The sequence below is a fragment of the Propithecus coquereli genome, unplaced genomic scaffold (assembly GCF_000956105.1).
Source record: "Propithecus coquereli isolate 6110/MARCELLA unplaced genomic scaffold, Pcoq_1.0 Scaffold24, whole genome shotgun sequence".
NCBI lineage: Eukaryota > Metazoa > Chordata > Mammalia > Primates > Indriidae > Propithecus > Propithecus coquereli.
Genome location: NW_012147952.1, coordinates 7,583,944 through 7,611,391, shown reverse-complemented (window position 1 = coordinate 7,611,391; position 27,448 = coordinate 7,583,944). Strand labels below are relative to the sequence as shown.

Below are 27,448 nucleotides of genomic sequence, written 5' to 3'. Positions count from 1 at the left end.
ATATTTTTAGCTGTCCGATTAATTTCTTTCTATTTTTAGTAGAGACGGGGTCTCGCTCTTGCTCAGGCTGGTTTTGAACTCCTGAGCTCAAAGAATCCGCCCACCTTGGCCTCCCGGAGTGCTGGGATTACAGACGTGAGCCACCACGCCCGGCCATGCGCTATAATATTTTAATAATGGATGCTTTCTTAGTGGAATAATTAGAAAAACCCAAGGAAGGAGGTAGTATAATTACCAGGTCAGGTTTTGTTCTGTGATTCTCTCTTAGCCTTTTAATGTTTTTACTTAGTTTCAGAATCATTGCCTTAAATAATACTTACCAAAGAAAAGTCGAGCTGATGAATTCCCAGCACTCATAATACAAAAGTACTTTGAGTACTATGTAAAAAGCAGGGTTTTCCTCTCCTTATCAGAAATGTGAAATATCTCTCTTCAGTTCAAATTAAAATGAAGGAGCATAAAATATTTCCATCAGTATAGTAGGGTATAATGAAGAGTATGAGTTTATGCATTCCTTTAATGAACTTCAGAGTCTTTTATGAGCCAGCCACTGTCCTGAGAACTTGGAATATAGAATTGAAAGAAGTCGCATCTGTTCTTGGAGCCTTTAGAGATGGCAGACAGACAATATTGATGCAATGTGGTAGCCTTGACAGAGGGTGTACAAGACACTGAGAGGTATCAGAGGAGAGAGGTACCTAATCCAACCTTGTGGTAAGAAATGGTAAGGGAAATTAGTGAGAAGTAATACCTCAGCTGAGTTGATTTGGATATTGCTGAATTAGGGAAAGGCATTTATAAACTTTGGGAGAATGTAACATGCAATATTATTGGATATGGTATAGAATAAACGTGACTCATCATTAAGCAAGTGCTAGAGATGTTGGTGGGGGACAAAATATTCAAGATCCTTTTGTAACCTGCTAAGTATGGAGAGTTAATGAACGATGGATTTAGATAGAAGAATGAATAGCTTTTCTCTTTTTAATGGTCCCTTTGGCATTATTGTAGAAGATGGATTGAAATCAAGTATATATACAGGGAAATTGGTGAAAAGGCAGTGATCCGTGAAGGAAATCATCAGGGCTTGAACAGAGTCACAGAAGTAGGAATGGAATTAACAGATTAAAAATAGGATTTCTAAGACTCGAGAGACTGATTTGTATGTAGGGAGGGAGTAAGATGGAAGACTATGGGATGACATGTTTTTAACTGGTGTTATTTAGAAAGTCCTGTCATTTACTGTGGTAGGAATTTAAGGGGAGAAGGTGGGACATGAGATATCTTTGTGAAAAGCCCAAATAGCAATGCCCAGTAGGCTGTGGGAACTCAGGAGAGAGATCTAGGCAAGAAGATTTAGCTTAGGAATCATTCAGTATGGAAATGGATATATTACCTTGTATGTGTGTAATGTAAGAAGGTGGAAACTTCAGCTTTTAAAGCAGACAAAAGAATAGTCAATAATTAAGAGTGAGAAGCAGCCTGAGGGACCAGAGAAAAACCAAACCAGACGTGGTATGTTAAAAGCAAGGAGATGAACATTTCATAAAAAATGGAAACCTACAGTAAAATTACTACTGAAACATGGACACCTAAAGTAAAATTAGGACTAAAAGACATCTTTTGGATTTGGCAAGGTCACTGATGACTGCTATGGTCTGAATGTTTTTTTTTTTTCTTGAGACAGAGTCTTGCTCTGTCGCCCGGGTAGAGTGTAGTGGTGTCATTGTAGCTCACTGCAACCTCAAACCTCTGGGCTCAAGTGATTCTCCTGCCTCAGCCTTCCGAGTAGCTGGTACTACAGGTGCATACCGCAGCACCCAACTAATTTTTCTGTTTTTAGTAGAGATGGGGTCTCGCTCTTGCTCATGCTGATCTTGAATGGTCTGAATGTTTTTGTCTCTCCCAGAATTCTTATGCTGAAATCTAATTCCCAGTGTGGTCTTACTGAGAGGCGAGGCCTTTGGGAGATGATTAGGTCATGAGGACAGAGCCCTCATTAATGGGATTAGTGTCGTTATAAAAGAGGCCCAAGGGAGCTTGTTTGCCCCTTGTGCCATGTGAGGACATAGCCAGAAGGTGCTATCTGTGAAGCAGAAAGAGATCTTTTACTAGACACCAAATCTGATGGCACCTTGGTCTTAGACTTCCCAGCTTCCAGAACTGTGAGCAATAAACTTCTATTGTTTCTAAATTACCACATCTAAGGTGTTTCGTTATAGCCTCAACAGAATAAGATAATAACCTTGACAAAAAATGTTTTATGTTAATGTTAGGGATAGGAATGAGATTGCAGTGCACTGAGGAGGGAATGGGTATTGAAAAATTGAGTACATTTAATGTAGACTGAAATTTTCAAAAAGCTTGACTATTACAGTGATTTTCTTCTGAATTTGGAGTACTAGCACTGAACTTTTTGCTTCTATTATATTGTATTTCCCTACTATGTTGGGATGGATTTGTTTAGATGTCTGCTTTCCTATTGTGGGCTTATTAATAGCAAAGACTTTTTCTTATACTTTTTAGATCTGTAGTGCCTTGCAGAGTATCTGGTGCATACAGTCAGCATACAACAAATGATGAACGAATCAAGTAGTCAATTAGAGATATAAAAATAAATAAGGTCCTTTTTTGAAGGAAACTTAGAATTTCTTGGGAGAGTCTGCGTACGTATTTGGTGCATACGAAGTCTGTAAGATAAATAACTCTTTTTGTATTGTGCTTCAGTTACACTGATCTTTTCCTCTACTTCAAACTTGCAGAGCCTATTTATGGCTTAGAGTCTTTATGCTAGTTTATTTCCTTTACCTGGAATTGTCTCCAAAATATTCTTGTAGCTGATTTCTTTGTTAGCAAATAGAAGCTGGTAGAGGATCTTGGTTTGAAGATCTTGGTGTAAATTTGCAATATATCTCCAAAAGACACTAATCAATTCAAAAAGGAAAAATTGCAACTTTCCTGGGGAGAAACCTTGGAAACACTAACGTGACCAGGTTAATTTCACTAGTGGCGGAATGGGTTGATATTGTGTGTTCTCTAAGGTGGTGCCCTGAGAAAAACACAGCACTCTTTTGTGAGATTCCTGCAGAGACAATAACCTAGATCTGGTCACGAAGAAACATTCAACAGACCCAGGTTCTGGGTCATCCCAAGGTCTATATTTTTTTTTACAGACAGCTGAAGATGTGAAAGACAAAGCCTGAGAAAATATTGCGGATTGAAGGAACCTGACAAGACATGACAATTAAATGTAATGTTTTTAGCTATGTGGGGTCCTGGGCCAAAAAAGAAAAAGAACATTGTTGACAAAATTTAAATGGAGCCTACAGATTGAATGGTAGTGTTATTAATATTGATTTCCCAAATTATGTAGGCAGGTATTCTTGTTTTAGAGAAATATATACTGATTTTATTTAGAGGTAATGGGGTATCGAGTCAGCAGCCTGCTCTTAAGAAAAAGATAATGGTAACAGTGGTAAGTGTGTACGTGGATGTGTTTGTTATATTGAGAGAGAGGGAGGGAAGAGAGGTGCTGATGAAACAAAAGATATGAATTTTTAAGAATTGATGAATCTGGCTGATGGGGATATGGAAGGCATTTGTACTATTCTTGAAAATTGTGTAATCGAAGTTCAAATTATTTTTTAAAAACACATAGGAGGTTGTACAGAAGCAATAGTGGGCATTCAGTGTGTTTGGTAGTAATGAACAGGAGAGCCAGAGTGTGGTAATTTAAAGGAAGCTATATTGGTTAAGGAGAAGGAACTAAGAGAGCAAATGTGAAGATATGAGAGGAGATTATTGATATGCAATGATTTTTAAAGGCAGATGAGTAGATGAAGGTGGTATGTATAAAAATAGCCATTAATATGGCTTGCTTAGAAAGATAGTTAATTATGTCCACAATCAAGAGATTCTACTTATCAATATGAAATATTTTATCTGGTGAGAGTCTTTGTTAAGCAATGGAATTGGGTACTAGAGGTGAGTAATAAAGCCTGGAAATAGAAAAGAGTATTAAATAGGGACCAGTTAGAAAAAAAGATTACTGATTAGGCTTAGCATCCCAAGTAAATAGGGGATTCATAAATTTGTAATGTTGCAGAATTAATGTGCTTATATTCTTTACCATGATGGTACTTGGCATCCTGGCAGTAGGATCAGAGCAAATGATGGTTTGCTTTATAAAAGGTTGGTCATTGGTGGTATAGATGGACAAGGAGACAAGAAAATTGGGCATGTTTTGAAATGATTGACACTGAAGTTTAGGCTAATTTGTGAGGGAAATGAAACACAGTTCTGATAGATTTGTAGGAAAGTCAGTGGCCTCTTCTTGAAAAAAATTGAACTAAATTTAAATTATAAGCAATTTTTAGTTCTGCCTGAAGAACAGGTTGCTTTTTAGCTTGAATAAGAAAATGAAGTTGTAGTATGCATGACAGTATACATGTCGTTTTGACATTCATTTCTACTGTTTATTCTAATGGCAAGAGGTGAGATTCCTGACTCATAAAGCTATGAAGTAGCTATAAGAGAAATTAGAATTCTTTTTGTTGAGTCTATCAGGTTAACAGTAGGCTTTAAAGGGTCACCAAATTCTCTAAGATATTTTCAGCTAAATATCACATTATTTTATTTGCATGTCAAAGTAGTAATCTTTGGTCTACATAATTGATACTTCACTTTTAGGGAAGGGCTTACAGGTATACATGTTAATTTTTTAATTTTAATTTAAATTTAAGCAGAAGTAACCTGTTTCTAAATGTATACAGTTTTCTGCCTGCAGAAAATCAAACATTGTCATTTATAGCTGCTTCCTGTAAATTACTTTATCATTAGTTTACATAGTTGTCACCTCTAATCTTCTGTTAGTTTTATAATACATTCCTAATTGACTGCTGGGCCTTATATAGGAAAATATATTTTGTTTATATAGTCAGAATAGCTACTGAATAAGCCATGCCAAAAAGAACTCTATCAAGTGGTTCTGAAATTTAGCTTTCCTTTAAATAAATAAATATGTAAATACATACATAAATAGTTCAGATAAGCCCTTTGAAACTTAAACTTCCAGAAACTGTTTAAATCATTAAAATTTGTGGATATAGACTTTAAGTTTGGTTTGGTTTTTGCATTGAATTTAAGTGATTCATGACCTTGTGTCTGAAGTTGTTTCATGAGGTTTTCATGTCAGTACTTAGGGTATATTTTCTGGATTTTGAGGAGAATTTTAATACCAAAGTCCTAACAAAGGAAAAAGCTATGTCACAAAAACCTGTGCAACTTTTCTTCATCTGAATAGTAAAACCAAATGTGTTACTAGACATTGCCTGGGCTTTATTTATGAAAAATGCTAGTATAGCCATACCTTGTTTTATTAATATTGTGCTTTGCTGTATTGTGCTTTGCAAAATACTACATTTTATACAAATTGAATGTTTATGGCAATGCTGAGTTGAGCAGGTCTGTTGGCACCATTTTTTCTAATAACATGCTCACTTCATGTCTCTCTGTCACATTTTGGTAATTCTTGTAATCTAGCTTTTTCGTTATATCTGTTATGGTGATCTGTGAGCAGTGATTGTTGATGTTAGTGTTGTAATTGTGTTGGGGTGCCATGAACCATGTCCATATAAGATGGCAAACATAACGAATGTCATTATGTGTTCTGACTGCTCTATCTACTGGCCTTTCCCCCATCTCTCTCTTTGTCAGGCCTTTCTATTCCCTGAGACACAACAATAAGGAAATTAGGCCAATTAATAACTCTACAGTGACCTCTAAGTGTTCGAATAAAAGGAAGAGTTGCACATCTCTCACTTTAAATCAAAAGCTAGAAATGATTAAGCTTAGTGAGGAAGGCATGTTGAAAGCTGAGACAGGCTAAAAGCTAGGCTTCTTGCATCAAAGAGTTGTGAATGCAAAGGAAAAGTTCTTGAAAGAAATTAAATGTGCCACTGCAGTGAACACACGAATGATGAGAAAGTGAAAGAGACTTATTTCTGATAAGGAGAAAGTTTTAGTAGCTAGATAGAAGACCAAACCAGCCACAACATTTCCTTAAGCCAAAGTCTAATCCAGAGCAAGGCCCTAACTCTTCAATTATGCGGAGGCTGAGAGAGGTGAGAAGCTGCAGAAGAAAAGTTGGGAAGCTAACAGAGATTGGTTCATGAGGTTTAAGGATAGAAGCCGTCTCGTCTCTGTTACATAAAAGTGCAAGGTAAAACAGCAAGTGTTGATGGAGAAGCTACAGGAAGTTATCCAGAAGATCTAGCTAAGATCATTGAAAAATAGCTACACTAAACAATAGATTTTCAGTGTAGAGGAAATAGCCTTATATTGGAAGAAGATGCCATCTAGGACTTTCGTAGCTACAGAGGAGAAATCAATGCCTGGCTTCCAAGCTTCAAAGAACAGGCTAATTCTTGCTGGGGTCTAATTTAGCTGGTGATTGGAAGATGAAGCCAGTGCTCATATACCATTCTAAAAATTTATAGGGCCCTTTAGAATTATGCTAAGTCTACTTTGTGTTCTATCACTAGAACAACAAAGCCTGGATGGTAACATAGTGTTTACAGCATGGTTACTGAATACTTTAAGCCCACCGTTGAGACGTACTTCTTAGAAAAAAAGATTCATATCAAAATATTATTACTCATTGATAAAGCATGTGGTCACCCAAGAACTCTGATGGAGACGTATAAGGAGATTAATGTTGTTTTCATGCCTGCTAATACAACATCCATTCTTTATCCCATGAATTAATTAGTAGTTTTGACTTTCAAGTCTAATTAAGAAATACATTTGTAAGGTTGTAGATCGTGATTCCTCTGATGGATTTGGGCAACATAAATTGAAAACCTTCTGGAAAGGATTCACTGTTCTAGTTACCATTAAGAACATTTGTGATTCATGGTGGGAGGTTAAAATATCAGCCTTTACAGGAGTTTGGAAGAGGTTCATTTTAACCTTCTTGGATGACTTTGAGAGTTCACGACTTCAGTGGAGGAAGTCAGTGCAGATGTGGTAGAAATAGCAAGAGAACTAGAATTAGAAGTGGAACCTGAAGATGTGACTGAATTGCTACAATCTCATGATAAAACTTGAATGCAGGGGGAGTTGGTTCTTAGGGATGAGCAAAGAAAGTGGTTTCTTGAGATGAAATCTCCTGAAGATGCTATGAATATTGTTGAAGTGACAACAAAGAATGTAGACTTACATAAACTTAGTTGATGAAGCAGCAGCAGAGTTTGAGAGGACTGCCTTCCAATTTTGAAAGAAGTTCTATACGGGGTAAAATGCTATCAAACAGCGTCACATGCTGCAGAGAAATTTTTCATTAAAAGAAGAATCAATGTGGCAAACTACGTTGTTGTCTTATTTTAAAAAATTGCCACAGCCACCTCACCCTTCAGCAATCACCGCTCTGATCAGTCAGCAGCCATCAACATCAAGACAAGACCATTTACCAGCAAAAAGACTATGACTTAATGAAGGCTCCCATCATTACCTTTTTTAGCTATAAAGTTTTGTGATTTTTGTGAGATGAGTTCTCATCTTTTCCCCAACCTGGCATGCACTGGCATGATCATATCTGTCAGCAGCCTCAAACTCCTGGGCTCCAGTGATGCTCCTGCCTCAGCCTCCAGAGTAGCTGAAACTACAGGAATGTGCCACCATGCCTGGCTAATGTTCAAAAAATTTTTAGGGATAGGATCTTGCTGTGTTGTTCAGTCTGGTCTCAAACTTTTGCCCTCAAGTGATCTTTCTTCCTCAGCCTCCCAAGTAGCTGGGATTACAGGCAGGAGCCACTATGCCTAGCAATAAAGTATTTTTTAATTAATGTATGTACGTTTTTTAAAGACAGTGCTACTGTACACTCAGTAGACTGCAGAGTAGTGTAAACATAATGTTTATATGCACTAGAAACCAGAAGATTGTGTGATTTGCTTTATTGCCATATTCGCTTTATTGTGGTGATCTGGAACCAAACCTGAAATATCTCGGAGCTGTGACTGTATTTGTTTTTGTTGTTTGTCTGAATTTTGTGTCTTAATCTTTTTATGTTGAAGAAACATTGCAGTTTCCAAAAGGATTTAAAAAAATGGAACTTTTTTGGGTATATAAAAAATAAGAATAACTTGTAGTAAGAGATCCAGTTGTGTGCTGGAAGGAAAAGTCATTGGTACCACTACCTCCATACTGTATTTAAAAGTAGTCAAAGAAATAACAGTGATTCCAGAGCAAATGTCTGATGCCATTTTCTTCCTCTGTCCTAACGTGAAGAGAATATCAACTATTTTAAGGCCACTTTTTTTCAATCGTAGTGTGTTTTGCTTTTTCAGGTATGGCAGTAAAATAAGCACATTTGTAGGGTACTTCCAGCCAAATTCTTTGGTTCAAGCACGTCTAAGTTTTGTTTAATTCCTACCCTTTCTCAGCACATCTTCTCACAAATAATACCTATGCTGTTGTATTTTCAGGAAAAATAGAGATGTACTGTCTTGTCTTAGCTTCCTTGACTTCATCCATGTAAATTTGGTGTCTCATTTTGTTTGGGAATTTTGGTAAGCTAAAAGCTATACAACCTTTCTGTTGTGATTTTTCCAGCTTATGCTAGATTTGATGTAGCTAGACAAAGGATAATTTATTAATGAGCACTCTTTCACAGTAATTATGACAATTTTATGTTACTGAAAAGTGAAAGTAGTGATCCCTTGCTTTCTTATGTTTGCTTGGGATTAAACACTAGCTTAATAATTTGATTTAAAAATAAATTATAAAAATCATTTTCAATTTTGTATGCAGCTCGTTGATTTTTTAAAAACCCATTCATAGTTTTCAAGATAAAAGGCTACCTTAAATGCTTTTTCTTGGCAATCTTACCTACTATCATTGTTTCAGCTGCTACCTAGGCTGATAACACCTAGAATCTCTATCTCTTTTTAGACCTTTTTTTTTAGATTGAGATCTGTTACCCACATAAACACTACCAAGGTCTGGCTACAATACTATAGTGACTATATCTTGTCTGCTTAAAATTCTCTAGTGACCTCGCACTGCTTCACTTGATCAGCCTTTTAAAAAAAAAAATTCTCTAGTGGCTACTTTACCAGCTTAAATCCAAGCTTCCTAACAGTCATTTAAAACCCTCTATTATCTTCCAGCCTAATTTCTTCTTTTCACTTATACTTTCTACTCCCAACTTTTCTTAGTTTGCCTGTCCCCAGCCTTAGCAGCAACATCTAGATGTTATTGAAAATAAATTACTACTTTGTTTTCCCCTGGGCATTGGAACTTTGCTGAGCAAAACCATGTCAGTTGAGGTGTTTCTAAAATCATGGTAATTAAATTTAGTAGGTCTTTTACTGTTGCTTACAGAGTTTTTCCTCTTTTCTTACTGCTTTTATTGCACTGCTTTTCCCAACTTTCTTCACTGTCTTGGTTCATTCTTTTGTTTCTTCCCTCTCCCCCTTTTAGGAAATAATCCTTAGATATTTGCTTTGTTTTTGCTAAGTTTACAATCATTGAGTGCTCTGTCTCTACCCTATTTCTTTCTCCTTCATACATCTTAGAAGAGATGTATCCTATGTTGTTGATATTGCCCCTTTCACCTTGATACAACATTGTTTTTTTTTGATATCCATAACTCTAAACAGTTTGATTTTCTTTGATTAAAAACTATAATGTCCTACTCATTGGCTTATTGACCTTTGTAACATTTGGGGAGCTGGACGTAGGCTTGTGGAAAGTTCACATTTTAATTTGACATTTTGGTCTTTTTAAAAAAAATTTTTAACAGTTTTTAATTCATGCTTCCTTGTTCATTTAAAACACATTTATAGTGCTTTTAAAAAGGACTTTCCCAATAACTTTAATTTTTCTTCTGCAGTCCTTTCAATTATTTTTTACATATCTGTATTTCTTATAGTCGTTTTAAAAGAACTCAGTTGACTTTGTGCTCATATTATCTTTAGTTTCAAATTACCATAAAGATACATTAATGATGACAAGTAACGATGCATGATTATAGCAATTGCTTAAGGATGCTAAGAGTTCTGTTTGAAATTTTCCTAGTGGTCTGAGGGGTGAAGATGAGGGTAGGGGCAGTGAACTTCTATAGCTCATGGAAGAGGATAATGGAGTCAGATTTCCCTAAAAAGGCAGTCCAAAATTTCTCTCCTGCAATTTGATGGAAGAAAAGAAAGATTAATTGGGATTATACACACTTGAGGGAGAATATGCAGTGTTTTTTGTTTTTAGCACTTGTCTAAATAGAGCAAAATTATAAAGTAATAATAAATTGGTAAGATTACTAAATAATATACCCAGTAGGAATATAGTAGGACTTCTTGTTAGGTTTTTTTGTGTGTGTGTTTTTTTGTTTGTTTTTGTATTTGGGGTTTTTTAAAATTTTTTAGAAGAGTTTGGGTGTCGCTTTATTGCCCAGGCTGGAGTACAGTGACACAGTCATAGCTTACTGTAATCCTGAACTCCTGGGCTCAAGTTATCTTCCTGCCTCAGCCTCCCGAGTAGTAGCTAGGACTGCAAGTGTACGCCACCATGCCCAGCTAATTTTTAAATTTTTTTAGAGACAAGGTCTTGCTATGTTGCCCAGGCTGGTCTTGAACTCCTGGCCTCCAGTGATCCTCCCACCTCAGCTACCCGAAGTGCTGGGATTACTGGCGTGAGCCATCACACCTGGCCTTAGATTTTAATTGATAAAAAGTCACTGGAGGCTGACTTTTGATCATAGATTGCTACTGTTCCTTTCATTAAAGCTGAGATTTTGGTCAAAGGCTGTGTTGCTTTTTGTTTGTCATCATGAAAAATACATGAAATGCATTCTATAGTAGAATGCAAAGCAAACTCTTATTCAGATTCATAAGAAAAAAATTATATCAGTATTATGAAGCATAATAAGATGTCATGATGTTACTTCTGTCATATAGTCTACCTACATACCATGCTTAAAATTCTATTTTAGTACTTGAATGCAGATCAAAACCAAATATTGCCTTAATTTTTGGAAGTAAGATAAGCAAATGTAGTGAATAAATTGATTCACTTTGTGGAATTTAGAGAACTTTAGTCAAAATGAATGCTGTAAAGCCATTTCTTATTCAACAAATCCCCAGTGTACTTCCTATGTGCCAGGTGGTATTGTAGACCAGCTTTCTGGAAATCATAGTCTGCTACAGCTTTTTCTCTGCTTCCTACAGATAATCAATGATATACTCCTTATCCCTTTTATTCCAGAAACAGCTATTGTAACCGTCTTTTTTGATCTTTCTCTTATGATGTAATAATCTCAGTTTTGCCACTCATTCTCTCTTGCCTGCACTATTTTAACAACTTGCAAGTAGTCTTCTACTTTATAGCCTAAGTCACACTGATGCCAGGATGATATTTGGAAAACACAAATCTGATCTTGATTCTTACCTGCTTGATATGCTTCAGTCTTCCTCATTACATACCATATTCCTTAGTATACTGTAAAAGATTCTTCACAATTTTTTCCTATTCATTTTCATACCTTTACCTCACACTCTAAATAACTTTGCAGATTACTTACAGTTTCTTGAATGTCTCACATTGTTCTACTTTTTCATGCCTTTAAATATACTTTTCTCTATATATGATATTTTGAATGTTTGTTTTAAAAAAATAAGTTTGTGATTAAAATAATGAGAATACTACTACCAAGAAAAGCGGCGATAGTATTAGGTCATTAACTGGAAATGTCTGATTTTGAATTGAAAGTTTAGTTTATTACATCTCAAACAAGAAGCAGTACAATTAATCAAAGTATGAGCCTAAACTATTAACATAGTTTTGCCATCTTTAATGGTAGCTTGTTTATGCCAGCAGCGAGTGGCGATGAAATCACGAAAGGCATTTTCCACAGCTTGTTGAGAATTGAATAAGTTTCCTTGCGAGAAGTGGTCCAAAGCCTGGAAGAAGTGTTGGTCAGTTGGTGCAGGGTCTGGTGAATATGGTGGATGACAGAACGATTCCAAGTCCAGCCTCTCTGTAGTTTGAACAGCGTTGTTTTTTGCAACATGTGGTCTTGCAAGAGGATTGGCCTGTCTCTGTTGACCAATCTCGGCTGCTTAATCGCAAGCATCCTCATCATTTCATCCAATTGGGTGCAGTAGACATCCACTATAATGGATTGACCAAGTCTCATGAAGCTGTAGAGGATAATATCAGTGCTAGACCACCAAATAGGCACCATTAGCTTTTTTTGATGAAATATTTGGTTTTGGACTGTGTTTCAGCACTTCATCTTTATCCAACCATTGTGCCTAATACTTGTGATTGTCAAAAAGAATCCGTTTTTCATCACACATAACAATACAGTGTAGAAATGTTTTGCCTTTATGTCATGACAGCAAAGAAAGGCAAGCTTCTGATGCTCATTTAATTCATGCCATACCCATCTATCCAGGTGCTTTACCTTGCCTATTTGTTTCAAATGGTCCAATATTATTGGAATAGTAACATCAAACCTTGCTGCCAATTCATGTGTAGGTTGAGATGGATTCGCTTCCACTATGGCTTTCAGCTCCTCATAATCAAACCTTGGTCTCAGGTCGCCCACGTGGCTCATTTTCAAAATTAAAATCACCAGAATGGAACTTCTGGAACCATCCACATACTGTACACTCATTAGCCACATAAACACTTTGCTGATATTTCAAGCTGTCTGTGCAGCATTGGTTCCACGGTGGGAACTTACACTCAAAAATAACACAAATTTTTGACTTACCCATGGTTTCACAAAAATTGCTCTAAAAAAATTTTAAAGATAATCACAAGCCAAAAAGCATGCATTTGAAAGACTAAGGAGGATGTACCTTCACAATAAAAATAATGTAAGAAGGGTCAAAGTGAAAATGTCAGTGATATCAGCTGTCAAACTTAGTACTTAAAGAAATCCAACACATCATAGTTAATGACCTAATAGGTAGCATATAGATTTTACCATGCATCAGGCACTGAGTTCATCCTCATTTACTCATTTAGTCTTTGCACCAATCCATAAGATGAGAAAACTGAGTCACAGGAAGTATATGTAACATGTCCAAGGTCATACAGCTAGAAAGTGGGTGACTTGCCAGGTCATGAATTCAGGCATTTGACCCTAGAGTCTGTGCTTTAAGCTACTACATTTTACCACTTCTTGCATAAGACTGTGCAAGCATCACTGCTCTGGGTTCTTTTCAGACTCTACTTCTCCATCTCTCAGGAAAAACAGACTGCTCCTTTGTTTGAATCTCAGCTTATTAACAGTATAACACTTAGGACATGTTACAGTCTTCTGTCTTGCTTCCCAAGGACAGGAATACTGTGTCTTTGTATCTCATCGCCACTGTGTATCTAACTGGTTGGTGTGTCCTTTAATTGCAAGGCAAATGGATAAATGAATGCTCGAATCACTGAATTTTAGAGGTATAGTGAACCTTAGATATCATCCAATTTAACCTTATTTTATAGATGAAGAAGCTGAGATTAAGTGTATGTGATGAGAATACTGGATTTTAATGTGGATAATTTACCACAGTTAAGTTTTGTTAGTCAGTGCTTGGTAACCGATCTAATTTGCTTCAAAGCTCAATCTGAAGAACTGGTTTTATAGTTAATTGGGGAACATTTTAGGTAGTGTTGGCAGAGTCTGGTTTAAGATAATAGCATTTAACATTCTGTTAATATTGTGATCATTTGTGTGTTACCTTTATTGTCAGTATGAAGCAAAAAACTTGTCCATATTTGCCTTTGTAGGTCCTCTGAGTACTTCGTAATGTCAGATATAAAGGTGTTTTTTTTTAAGAATTAGATTGGAAGGTCATAAAGAATTCTAATATGAAATCTTAGTAAAACTATGTCCTGCAAAACATTGAGTAATTTTGCAAGTATTTGTTTCCTATTTTGATTTTATGTTAAAAACTAGAAAATGTGACAAAAATATTGGTAAGTTTTGAACTTGGGAGATGATATATGTTAATAACATTCTTTTTACTTTTACGTATATTAAAAAATTTTATAATAAGGTTTGGAAATTCTAATCTCTATGTCAACTATATAAAATGGGAATGTTTATTTCTTAATATAAGTATTCATAGGAGACTCTGTATCCTTTACAATTTCTTTCTGAACTTATGCTACTGCAGCAGAGTAAACAAGTAATTCATGTATTTGTATTGACTTCATACAGATAAGATTAATTATTTTTTCTAATTGGTTTTAGGTGATGTTTTTAGCTGAAGATCAGTGATAGGAAACTCTTAACATATTATGTTTTTAGCTTCCTGGGACAAAGTCACAAATTAGCTTACTTTTAGTTTTATATAACAAAATAACATAGTGTTAGTCACCAATGTATATTACATTTGCTTTGCAATTAAAGTTTTGTTTTATTACTTCAGAAGAACAAATTCTTTCACAAGATTGCAGACAGAGGTTACTTTGAATGGTAGGTGGGGACCAGAGGTAAATGTTAATTATCACCAGCTTCCTGCTTGTCTTGTTTGTTGGATGGGCACACAGGCATTCTTTATAAATAAATGATTTAATTTAATAAAGAGTTTTGTATAGAACAAAGTTCTAGCACATGTATTTAACACTTTTTAGTACTTAAAACTATTGTTGGGAAGTGGACATAAGAGATATGATTTATCAGTGTTAAGAACTTGAATTACAGTTTATAGGGTTAATTCTAGTATCCATTCTTATTTTAAGGGTTCTGATGACTGCCTTGTAAAAATCTGGGCAACAGACGATGGGAGATTATTAGCTACTTTAAGAGGACATGCTGCTGAAATATCAGACATGGCTGTAAACTATGAGAATACCATGATAGCAGCTGGAAGTTGTGATAAAATGATCCGAGTCTGGTGTCTTCGAACTTGTGCACCTTTGGCTGTTCTTCAGGGCCACAGTGCGTCTATTACATCATTACAGGTAATTGTTTTAATCCCTATAAAATTCTTTTTGGTTATAATTTAAAGTAAATTTTATAAAGTCACTTTTGGTTATAATTTAAATTTTAAGAAGTCATTTTTTATAATCTAGTATATAAGGTCAATTAAAACAAAGACATATTTCTGCTTTCTTTATAAATATGTAGACTTTAAATACATTGTAGTAATGACCTTGATCCAATTCTGGGTGTTTTCTAACTGTTAGTTGCTATTAGTATAGCAAAAAGTGGATTTTATTATTTGGACTGTGTCATTCTTTCTGTAAAGATTTTTTTCCCCCTGTGATTGTTTTTCAGTTCTCACCATTGTGCAGTGGCTCAAAGAGATATCTGTCTTCTACTGGGGCAGATGGCACTATTTGTTTTTGGCTCTGGGATGCTGGAACCCTTAAAATAAAGTCAGTTGCTATTTTATTTCATAGAATAAATGTGTTTAATGATTGACATGGCAAAAGTATAAAGTAGTCAACAATAGGAATAAATTTACTATTTCTCCTTGAGTAAACAATAGAAATTCTTTTTTGGCTCTTTACTGACCTCTTTTATTTTTAGGCCTCCTCCTTTTTTATGCTTGAAAGAAAAGTTTTCTGATGTTAACATGTGTTTCTTTTTTCTCTTATCTTTGTCTTAGTCCTATCTCTTTCCTTCAGAATATACCTGATTTATTACCACTCATTTCTGTCTGCTGCATAGTTTTGTCTCACTAGCTCCTTTTGGTGCCGAGAACATAATCGTAAGAGATCCTAACACTATTATTTAGAATAATTTTAATCTTTTACATTATTCAATTTATATACTTTAGATATTCTTGTAGATCCAGGGAAACTTAGGAAAACAGAATCATTAAAGTTTCACTAAACTACACCAAGGTACATAGATGTGTCATCCCCTCACCTTCTCATAATAGCATTTTGCAATTGTGCTTTCACCTATATTGGTATCTTGGTTAATCAAAACAAGTTGGCTGGAGAGTATTATCTTTTGATTAAGGACACTGAGGTAAAGAAAAGCTAAATGACTTTCCCATAGTTAAAATAATTTTTTAAAAAATTGACGAGGCCAGGACTAGAGCACTTCCCTGCCTTTTTGGTCCTGTGCTTTCTACATTTTGTCTCTTGAGTGGATGTAGTGGGGAGAGGAAGTACTGTATTTGCCCCATAGGCAGTCTTTGGATAGAGAAGTAGTGTACCCAGTGATCGCAGTGTTGAAATGGCTATTTCCACCACTCTAAGGGTAGAAAGTCATTCAGATCATAACATATATCTCAATAATTGTCTCTGACTTGTGTTTATAAATTATCAACCCAAGTTGAGTTATTTAATAAAATAATTTATGTATGCCTTTGTTATTTTAAAATAGTAATGTTTAAATAATTGTTTCTAATGGGAGGCATGGTTCTTAAACTTCTGTGTATGAACATTCCTGTAGAGTGGTTCTTATGGCAGGGCATTAAGGGGTCATGGCTTGAGTAATGTAATGAAACTATCTTTCATTTGAAAATAATATTTTTAAAAAAGATTGTGATCAAAAACATCCTTTGGCAAAGTAAGTTGATTTTACTTCAGTTGCATTCTTAATATTTAAAGGCTTTCTGTAGATATTTAAATAAAAGTTGAAATATTTTACTGATGTGTATAGACAATAGCAATAGTTAATTGTTAGTTAATTGCTTTCCTTTGCATATTTTTACCTCCTGTGAACCTGATCGGGATAACTTTATCCTTTCCTGTCTTAATTTCTCAGAGAAGAAAAAGTGATTAGCAATCTTCAAATCAGGATAGGAATAAAAAGTATTTTACAAAATTAAACTCTCACCTTGTTTGTGCTTCTTAAGGATTACATTGCTAGGTACCGTAATATTTCATGTTTCTGGATGCTTGAGAAGTGAGTTTTTCCATATAAATGATTTTTCGCAGAACCTTTATGTAGAATCACATGTAACCAACTATCCTAAGATGATATTTCTTTCCCCATGAATGTAGATATAATTAGGGAGATGTGTATAATTTTCTGTTGATTTTTTCTTAACATTTTATCATAGTCATTTATATTAATTTTAATAGCTTGCATTATATTCTACTGAGTTGTTACATGCTTTGCTTAGTGATTTTCTTACTTTGGGACATTAAAGTTTTTTCTGGTTATTTACAAGTAGTATTCTTTTCTATTTGCTATTATAATTGTTCCTTAAAATTTCTAAGTTTAGAGTTCAGACATAAAAATAAGAGTAATCCATTTTACAAATAGTTGATAACTGCCCAAAAGATTGGCACGGCATAGATTGTTACTGTAATTATGTCACATAAGCTTTAATTGATAATCAAAGGCAAAAATTGTATTGAGCTGTAATGCTTTTGTATAATCTTGGGAAATGACTTCAGAAACCCAACTATCTACATTAATTGAAAGAATCAACTTCGGGAAATCAAATCTCTTGATTTACATAGGGTTTATATATATGGTACCAGTGCCCACCAGTAAAGATGCTGCTTAGTAATCTGAATAGCTGGGTGAAACAGAAGCTAGCTCAAGAGATTTCTGGGTAGGAGGAACCTGTCTAAGCATATTTATACTAGGTATAAGAAGAATAGGAATCGTAAAATATGCAGATAATGATGATTACAAATTTTTATTAAGCACTTAGTCTGCCAAGCTAGTACTAAGCACTTTACATTTATCTCATTAATCCTTATAACAACCCTATGAGAAAGGTATAATAATTATTATCCCTGGGGCAAAACCTGGGGCACAGCAGGTTACATAATTAGGAGGTCATGGTGGAGCCAGGATTTGAATACTACTAGGAAGTATACCATCAGGAGCCCGTCTTACCATGTACCAAACTAAATAGCAGTTATTCACTGATGGACTGTCTAGAACTTGTTGAACCTAATTAAAATACTAATATTTATTGAACATTTTGGGCACTGTAGTAAACACTTTACATGGATTAAACTTGTTTAATTCTCCTAGCAACTCTGAGATAGGTTCTATTGTTAACCCCCATTTTACAGATGAAGAGACAGGTGTAGAAATGTTAACTTGCCTAAGGCGGCAGAGCTGGAAACTGAGCTGTGTCTGAGTTCAAGGCCCTCCTTTAAAATATTTCTTCAAATGTGCATTTAAAAATAAATTATTGTACCTGCTTATTTGTTTTTTCTCTTTAAAAATATAAAACAAAATCTGTTTTGAAATGGCAATGTGTAGGACCATTTACATATTCTGGTAATGAGTTCCAAGTAAATGTTTGCCTGACACTTATATGAGCAGTTGTCAAAAATTAACAAAAAACTAGAGCAGCTAGAATCCAGATGATATTAATGAAAGTAGTGCATTTAGTTGCCTTCATAATTCAGATTAATTTACCTAAATTACAGTTAATTTTGCTCTGAATAAATGTTTAGGTTTTAGGAATGTTTTAATAAATATCTATTTTGCTTAGCTGGATGAGAGCTTGTTAATATTACACTTTATTATAAATACCAATTTAAAATTGCAGATTTATTAATTTTTAAAATTTATAACAATTATTTTTTATGTTCTGTATTAGTAAGAAAGACAATTCTCATTGCTCAGAATATATAATTGATCAGATATATTTGATCTATACAGTTTTTCACTAAATGATCACAAAACTGAAACCACTCTACGTTTGATTGCTATGGACTCTGAAAGTTATATAGTACACTCAGGCTTAAGGCTCTAAATATTTTTGCATTTCCTCTAATAGTGTGAAAAAAAATAGGTCAAAATGTATAGTAAGCAGGGCTTCCAAACATATTCAGTGTATTGGAGCATTACATACACATTAAATGTATTGGAGCTGGTATGACTAAAATTTATACTTTTTCTCTAATATGGTTGATTATAACATTAAACATTTAATGTCACTAGTAGTAATATAAAACATATAATCTGTAATACAGTTATACAATTAATGTAAATATAATTGAGTGTAACTTGTTTTCTATAGATCACTATTTTGAAGGAGCATTATAGTTGACATAAGAGTCAGATTAGCCTTCAGATTTTCATTAGAATAAGTGTAACACTCTTCCTTTTGGAGTCTTAGAGGACATATTTTGTCACATTAGAAAGTAAGCAGAAGGGAGAAGCTTAATTAACAATATCTAATACTGAAAAAGTTCAGTTATTGATGGTATACATAAGCCACAGAGGCAGCGCCCATTTAGCTAGTATGTTCATATTTACAAATAGCTATTCCTTATATATTTCTATGTTACTATTGCTGTGTTCTGTATAAAAACTGAGATCTTGTTAAATTTGATTAGAAGTGAGTGTTAACTAATAACTACATGTCTAGAGTAACAGTGACTTTGGGATTATTCCATGTGTGGATTGTCGTATAGTCAGGAGCTCCTGTGAAATCTGTATCTAGAATTTCTACAGTCTATCTGTTGATTTATGACACATAATGATTTCTAAGTTGTTTTTAGGAAGGGTACCATATGTTGCTTCGTATTTAATTTTGTCCTTCTGTGATTATTTTTTGAAATAGCTTATTTATGGTGTTACTGGTCTCCTTAGGATATTTTTAATTGTTTATTTTTTATATCGTAGTCCAAGACCTGCAAAATTTACAGAGCGCCCTCGGCCTGGAGTTCAAATGATCTGTTCTTCTTTTAGTGCCGGTAAGATTTTTTTCCCTCTAATTTTGCACTTAAAGTTGTGTATTAGAAAGCTTCCAGTGGCACACATAAAACTTAGGAAAATATTTACTATTGTATTATAAATCATGTTCTTATACATATGTCAGAGCTAATAAGTAACCAAGAATGATTATAAATTTAACTTAGAAATATTTCAACTATTCTGAAGTTTAGTTTATGTTAGTCACATGACTAATATTTTTCTTTAAGAAGACCATAATGCTCTAGTAGGAGAGAATAAATAGTTTGAAAATAGACTTTTAAAAAATGAAAAGTTGTCTCATTGTAAGAAAGGTATTTTAGATCTGGTTTACGTTTTCTTGGATTTTGGAGGTGTCCCATAGTTAAGTAAAATAAATTTGATATTTCTTAATCTTTATTAGTTAATTTGTTCCAGATCGTTCTTATTTGCTCTTTAAAAGCAGCTGTATAGCACTGGTAATATTCCATTTTGTTTTGAATTTATGCAGCAGCATTTGGAATGAATTTTAGGGTTTTTTTTAAACAAATTATCCGGATCTTTGAAATGAATTGATAAGAAAATTAAAAGAAACAGTAATATATCCAATATGTAATGTTCCTAATATCTGTTCCTCCCACCTTTACTTTCTATTTTACTTTTGTCTATTCATTTCATAATTTTGGGTAGCAGTATGACCTGAGATAAAGGATAGCAAACTGATGAAGTGAGTCTGTTTTTGCTGTATTTATTAATATCTAAACAATCTTCATTTTCTGATGTCTAGATTTCCAGTGCTACTGCCATGAATTCAGTGTTCCTTCTAGTAATAATATACACAAATATAGGCACTATACATACATTCAGAATAATTTGAATTTATGCTCCTCTTTCAAAGATAATTTGATTTTTTTTTTTAAGGGTTCAGTGGGTAGATCATTTAGCAAAAGTACTTAAATATTTTATTATATACAAACACTGTTTTCAACACTGTGGAGGAGTGTTACTGTCACGAAGGGAGTAAATTGCATATACTAATAACAGTAATGCAAGGTAGAATGTATATACTACAAGACAAAGTCTTAGATGAGTTCAGAGGAGAGCAGGCTCATTCGATGGCCAAGTTTGTAAAGGCAAGTTGGGCCTTTACAACTGAGAGAGTTGACCGTTAAGATTTTGATATGATTTTGACACATGAGACATAGGACAAGAGAACGATTTCAGCAGCGTTAGAGAGAGACATGTTTTCTAGTAAAGATGACTGATAATTTTAACATAGTAAGATTATGTAATCACTTAGTGAAACTATTTTTAGAGCAAGGCTTTACTTCTGTAAATATTAAAAAATTCAACTTAGTCAAAGCTATAATAGCAAACTTCTTTCTTAAATTCCGGTTAGATGTATTATATATTTAGGATAAATATGAATGGTTTTAGAGTAAAATATTACTTCAGTATATATTATAATTTTGCTTGCATTTTATTATCTAATTCTCAGAGATTTTGAAGTTGTGTTTACTCATAAATGTTTGCTGTTACTCTTCATAGGTGGAATGTTTTTGGCCACTGGAAGCACAGATCATATAATTAGAGTTTATTTTTTTGGATCAGGTCAGCCAGAGAAAATATCAGAATTGGAATTTCATACTGTAAGTATTGGTGAAAGGAATTAGATGAGTATAATTTAAATGAGTCTAACAGTTTATATTCAGCATCTTTTTCGTTTATTTATATATAGGACAAAGTTGACAGTATCCAGTTTTCCAACACTAGTAACAGGTAAAATATTTATTTTTATTTGTTTAATTCTGATTTTAAAATTATAAAATACAATTCTTATAGTCAGATTTTATTTAGAGTTATATAGGGAATAATCACCTAAGATAAAGATCTTGACCAGGTGTACTTAAAAGTGAATATAGCCTTCACATACATGTAAAGACATGTTTATATGTCTTATTTGTAATAGTGTCAGTATATTTGAACACTTTTAGTAATTTTAAGACTTTTTACATGCCCTGTATATTCCCTGCATGTATCAAAGTGTGGAGAAGCTTGTTCGAGATTAGAAATATATCATAATATTTGAAACAGACCTGTTTATTGAGGATAAATGATATTATGTAAATTTTCCCATGTTCTTATTATAAAGGAAATAAAGCTATTTCTAGGTACTTTGAATAGAACAAGTCAAGATATTTAATATTGAGAGGAAAATCAATATTTTTCCATTGGAAAATATCGATTCTATTTCTAGGGTAGTAAATAGTGACCTTGAATTACTTTTTAATGTTATTTTTGAGACCTAGCCGTGAACATTAGCACATTTGTATATAAAATTTTTAAAACCCATGAAGTTTCAGAAGGTCTTGAATTTATAGAGACTGTCTAAGAAGCTAATCTTTATTGTGTTAGAATGCTGTGTAAATAAAGATGAATGCTGTCTTTTTAAAACAAAACTCTAGGAAAAGTACATTCTGGTAAAGCATGTGATTTTTCTTTGGGGATTGGACTCCTTTTAATATAGGTTTGTAAGTGGGAGTCGTGATGGGACAGCACGTATTTGGCAATTTAAACGAAGAGAATGGAAGAGCATTTTGTTGGATATGGCTACTCGTCCAGCAGGGTAAGAGATCAAATTTGAAATACAGCTATAAATCATTTTAAAGTATGTTATGTTGCAGGTTGGAGTGACTCTTAGCCTATAGAATCATATACCATGTTAAAATTATTACTTTCCTGCATTAACCGGAGGTGCTATTGTGAGCGGTGTTGATTTTTATAAAATGATTCATTGCCATATATAAGAAGACATGCTGCATTAATTTTTTTTTAGTTCTGTTTTGTTAAGGGGATGATACTAGTTCTGTAAAAATAGTTGTAACTTTTAATGTTTTTTTCAGAAACCAGAACATACTATGATGTTTAATCTATCACAGATGGATGATGATATATATCCAGTGGTTTTCTCCAGCCAACATAAATTATATCACATGTTGTAACTGTAATTTTGGTTTTAATATTTTGTCATTTTTTGCTACTTGTTTTTGTGTATAGTTAATCTCAGATGAATGGGAGAACAGAGCAGTCAGCAAGGGATGACAGCAACAGTAAAGGTGGAGAGTGGGCACTGTGGCATAGAGTTTCTGGATCTAGATGGGGTTATAGCAGTGATATTTACCCCAAATCATCTGTTACTAATGGCTTAGGAGTGCTAGATTCCTGGAAATTCTGGATATCCTCAGTGCAGTGATTTTTGCCATTATTCTGTGTTGATTCACACTGTTTTCAATTACTGTTGAGCGATTGTTATCTATGTTAATAAATATAAATTATGAGAAAATATATTTCGGTTTTCGTTATACCAGTATTTTAATAACATCAATGTATAAACAAATACTGCCTTCTTCACTTTCAGTCAAAACCTTCAAGGAATGGAAGATAAAATCACAAAAATGAAAGTAACTATGGTAGCTTGGGATCGACATGACAATACAGTTATAACTGCAGTTAATAACATGACTCTGAAAGTTTGGAATTCTTACACTGGTCAACTCATTCATGTCCTAATGGTGAGAAAAAAGACTAATTTTTATTTTGTTATAACTGAAGCAGATGAATGGAATATGTTCATTGAGGAATACAGTTTTTTATATTGGCTAAAAACTCTTATTTGCCAGGGTAACAGGGCTTTGTGGGAGATTGGGAATAATGTAAAAAGGCAGTTAAACAGGTTTGCCTTGGAAATACATTGTAGATGCTTGCTGTTTCTTGATATATAGAGATCCATTAGTAGTATTCTCATGTCTCACTAAATGATAGCAAAGCCCTGGGTAGTGATACTAGGTCAGTTTCATTATTACTGTACATTGACAAATTTGAAGATTTTTGCCAATTTAATAATTTTTAAAACTCCATTTCTAGAAATGGTTCCATATTGGTTTTTCATTCTGTTTTGTTTTTCTTTTTTGTTAATGTTTATAATCCTTTAACTTTAAAAATATTTCAGGGTCATGAAGATGAGGTATTTGTTCTTGAGCCACACCCATTTGATCCTAGAGTTCTCTTTTCCGCCGGTCATGATGGAAACGTGATAGTGTGGGATCTGGCACGAGGAGTCAAAATTCGATCTTACTTCAATATGGTAATTACCAGTCTCTTCATTTTATAGCTGTTAAAGATTTGGGGACTTTTTGACAAAGGTACTCTGCATATCACAAAGGAAATTCATTTAAAAATTGGTTCATACATTATTTTGATTTTAAATTTCCACCAATTAAGAAGTATTTATTCCACACCTTTATTAAGGTTCTAAATTTAAAAGAAAATGAATTGTGCATATTACAATGCCTGTATATTGTGATAACAGGTTTAGTTTTGTTAATTTTAGCAGTGAAACTTTGACCACAAATTCACAAGTATGAAGATATGGTATAGAGAAGAAAAAATATTTGGAAAACCATGAGAAGAAATTATAAATAAATACTTACAATGTATTATTGTATTTCATTAGCAGTCCTCTAGTGCAACAGAATTTGATTCAAGTACACTGATTTTAAAATTAAAGCCAAAGGATCAGACATTTCTTGCTTTGGTCACATTGTAGTATATTAAATAATTATTTGAGTTTATGCTCTTTTCCCTCCAAATTTTGTTTCTTATGTAGATTTTAGCATATTTTGCTGAGCATTTGAATTACAATTGTTATATGTCATACAGCTTACCAAGCAGTGTTTCTACTCTTCTCTAACCACTGTATGACGTATAAAGGGCTCCTCGGATACTATAGTTTATATAATCACATTAAAAAAAACTGCTTTCTGTATATTAGGAGTACCTTTAAACAAAGAAAGGGGGAAAAAACAATATTTCCACTAGTTCCCCATGTTTAGATTTTTAAAAAATAAATCAACTGTAGAAACCTTTGTAGTACATAAAACAGTACAATTGTGTGATCAAAATTGTTTAGGAAAACAAATTATTTCACAAAACAATCATTTGTGAAATATGGCTTGTTGGAACGTTACGTGAAAGTGATAGTATGCTTGATTGATAATCACAGTAAAGTTATTTCTACCTAGTGAGTAAGCAGAAGATAAAACGAAATTTTTTTAGTGAAGGAAATAACTTTAACTGTCTCTATAGCTATGCCTTAGGGTGCATAAGGTAAGAAATAAGGTTTGTAAAATCCTCAGTTTTTAAAAAAAAAAACTGTTAATTATTTGGTGTACAATTTTTAGTGATGAATGGAATTCCTTTGTGATTGTATAGGGGAGATTTCTTAATAAACAAATCCATAAATATGCTGGTAAAGAATTTTTCGTTCTCTCTTTTTCTATCATTGTGTTTCTGGTTTGCTCCTTTTTGTAATATCTCTGTTGAATAAGGAAATTAGTCATTTCTAATTTGTCTTTATAGCTTCAAAAGAAAACAATTTGTGGGTTATACGTATATTAGTGGCTTCATTTAGTACTTTCAAATTTTCAAAGGGCATTATTGTGTTGGTAGAGTGTTTGGAGGGAAACTTTTCTCTCATAATTCAATACTGCTTTCACCTTTCAGTTGTAAAGGTGAATTTTCCCATATCAGGTAAGTTGGTCACACTAATATTCCACCTTTTCAGTAGAGATAAAAACTGTAGCACCGTGAGATTTAAGTGATTTGCTCTTAGACCATAACAAATTAGTGATGTAACCAGGAATAGAAGTCAGCCATAATATATTGTATACTTTTTGAAATTAGTGAAGGGATTAGTTACCTTCCTTAAAAATTATTTATTGTTTAATAAGTTTTAGATGGGGATATTTTTCCTGTTCTTTCTATGGATAAGAGGTAGAAAAACTTCTAAAGGGCAGAAAAAGCAAATTTATGTAATAAGTAGACTTTGATGGTATCCACAGAATTTCAAACTGTAAAAAAAAAAAAAAAGCTAAAAAGGATAAAAAATATATCCTGCATTTAAAAAAAAAAGGTAAAATGAGCTACCTTTTATCTCATTAAAATAAAGATACTACCTTTAATTTTTTTGTATGATTTTTAATGGTTTCCAAAATGCTTCCACATATTTTATCTCATTTGGGTCTTATAAAAACCTGGCAATTAGGGAAGATTTTACTCCTGGTTTTATGAATGGAGAAACTGTACATTACAGAGATGAAGTGCTTTGCCCAGGTTTACCTAGGTCACACAGCTATTATATATGGGCACTTGGTGCTTACACCCATGTTTTCTGTCTTTTGCTAATGTCTTCTAATCTAGTCATGGTTGGTTTTTTGAACTTTTCTCAGTGTCATTGGCTAACTAACTTCCAGCTATACCCAGTTAGTGATATGTCCAGGGGGAAAGTGTTTTCATAATGATATTAACTCTGAGTGGATCTTTCGAGAACTTACTCTTTAACTTGATGATGTTTTTTTTCCTGTCTCTTAATTTATAAGTTATCTAAGTGCCTTACTTTTTGCTCTTCACTCTTTTGTACATTCATTGCTTGTTTTCTTTATGGGCAGACGGAAGATAAAGTATCCAACATTGCTATTAAGAAAATAAAGAAAAACAATTTGAGGGAGGGCTTGTGTTCTCACTGTTTGTTGTCATGAATGTTGACTTTTGGCTACAGTTATATAATAGCTGTTTGGCTCTGTGTAGCTAATCAGTACGTTTTTGAGTTGTTAAAGTACCATAAAATTTGTTTATGTACAAATTCAGTCCCTGATGTTAAACTGTAGTAGTAATCACCAGTTCAGTTTAGTAAATTTTTTTTTTTTTTTTTTTGAGATAGAGTCTTGCTCTGTTGCCTGGGGTAGAGTGCAGTAGCACAATCATAGCTCACTGCAGCCTTGAACTCCTGGGCTTAAGAGATCCTCCTGCCTCAGCCTCCCGAGTAGCTGAGACTACAGGCGCGTGCCACCACAACCGGCTAATTTTCCTGTTTTTAGTAGAGATGGGGTGTCGCTCTTGCTCAGACTGGTCTCGAGCTCAGACTGGTCTCGAACTCCTCGGCTCAACCAATCCTCCCCCCTTGACGTCTCAAAATGCTAGGGTTACAGGCGTGAGCCACCATACCCAGCCTAGTAAATATTTTTTGAGCATAATGTGGAGGACCTAGTGTGCCTTGAAGGAGTTGAAGATGAATAATTCTAGTGGGCTGCTCCATTTTTGACTAGAAATGGTGAAAGGTTAGATTAAGTATTACTAAGATTCAAGTAATATTTCATGTGAGTGTTAAAATTGAAGCTTATAAAATAAGTAAATTCACCATTCTGCCTACAGCTAGAAAATAAGGAATATAAACTATACTTTTAAAAGAACAAAAATTATAAATACAGATTTTTTCAAATACCGGTTTTTGTCAAGGGTATTTTGAAAATACTGTTTTAATAATGGTCACTGTTTTTAAAATAATAACTGAATTTTCCATTTGAAATTCATAATACCTTTGTGAAAGATAATAGAAAGTATATAACAGATAATTCAGTATTTTATATTAATCAACATTTTACTGTACTTTTCTTACCTGTTGGGAAAATTAAATTTTTTTTTGAAATTTTAGACATAGTCAAAAATCCTATATCATTATAAAGCCTTTCAAGTGAAAAGTTGAATTTTTAAATGCCTGTCTGATATTATAGTCATTACATTTTAATAAGTTCTAAATATCTGATTATAAGACATTAATATTTTAATATTGTACTGATAGTCATAGTCATTGTTCAGATAAATATTCTGATTTTTTTCTGTATCAAGCCATAAGTTATACTTTTTAAAATTTCTTATACTTTATATTAGGACCATCTAAATTTGTGAACAAATTAAAAGTTTTGAATTTGGGAATTGGGA

General features: G+C 33.7%; 1 protein-coding gene across 1 annotated transcript in view; it reads left to right on the top strand.

Annotated features, from left to right (window-relative positions):
• The window catches only part of PHIP (pleckstrin homology domain interacting protein), a 112,729-nt gene that overhangs the window by 5,276 nt on the left and 80,005 nt on the right, over nucleotides 1-27,448 (top strand). The window contains exons 2-9 of the mRNA XM_012646080.1: nucleotides 14,743-14,964; nucleotides 15,281-15,381; nucleotides 19,565-19,635; nucleotides 21,161-21,261; nucleotides 21,351-21,391; nucleotides 22,140-22,238; nucleotides 23,031-23,184; nucleotides 23,622-23,756. Of these exons, the coding sequence (XP_012501534.1) occupies nucleotides 14,743-14,964; nucleotides 15,281-15,381; nucleotides 19,565-19,635; nucleotides 21,161-21,261; nucleotides 21,351-21,391; nucleotides 22,140-22,238; nucleotides 23,031-23,184; nucleotides 23,622-23,756 (924 nt within the window). The remainder of the gene's footprint in view (nucleotides 1-14,742; nucleotides 14,965-15,280; nucleotides 15,382-19,564; nucleotides 19,636-21,160; nucleotides 21,262-21,350; nucleotides 21,392-22,139; nucleotides 22,239-23,030; nucleotides 23,185-23,621; nucleotides 23,757-27,448) is intronic.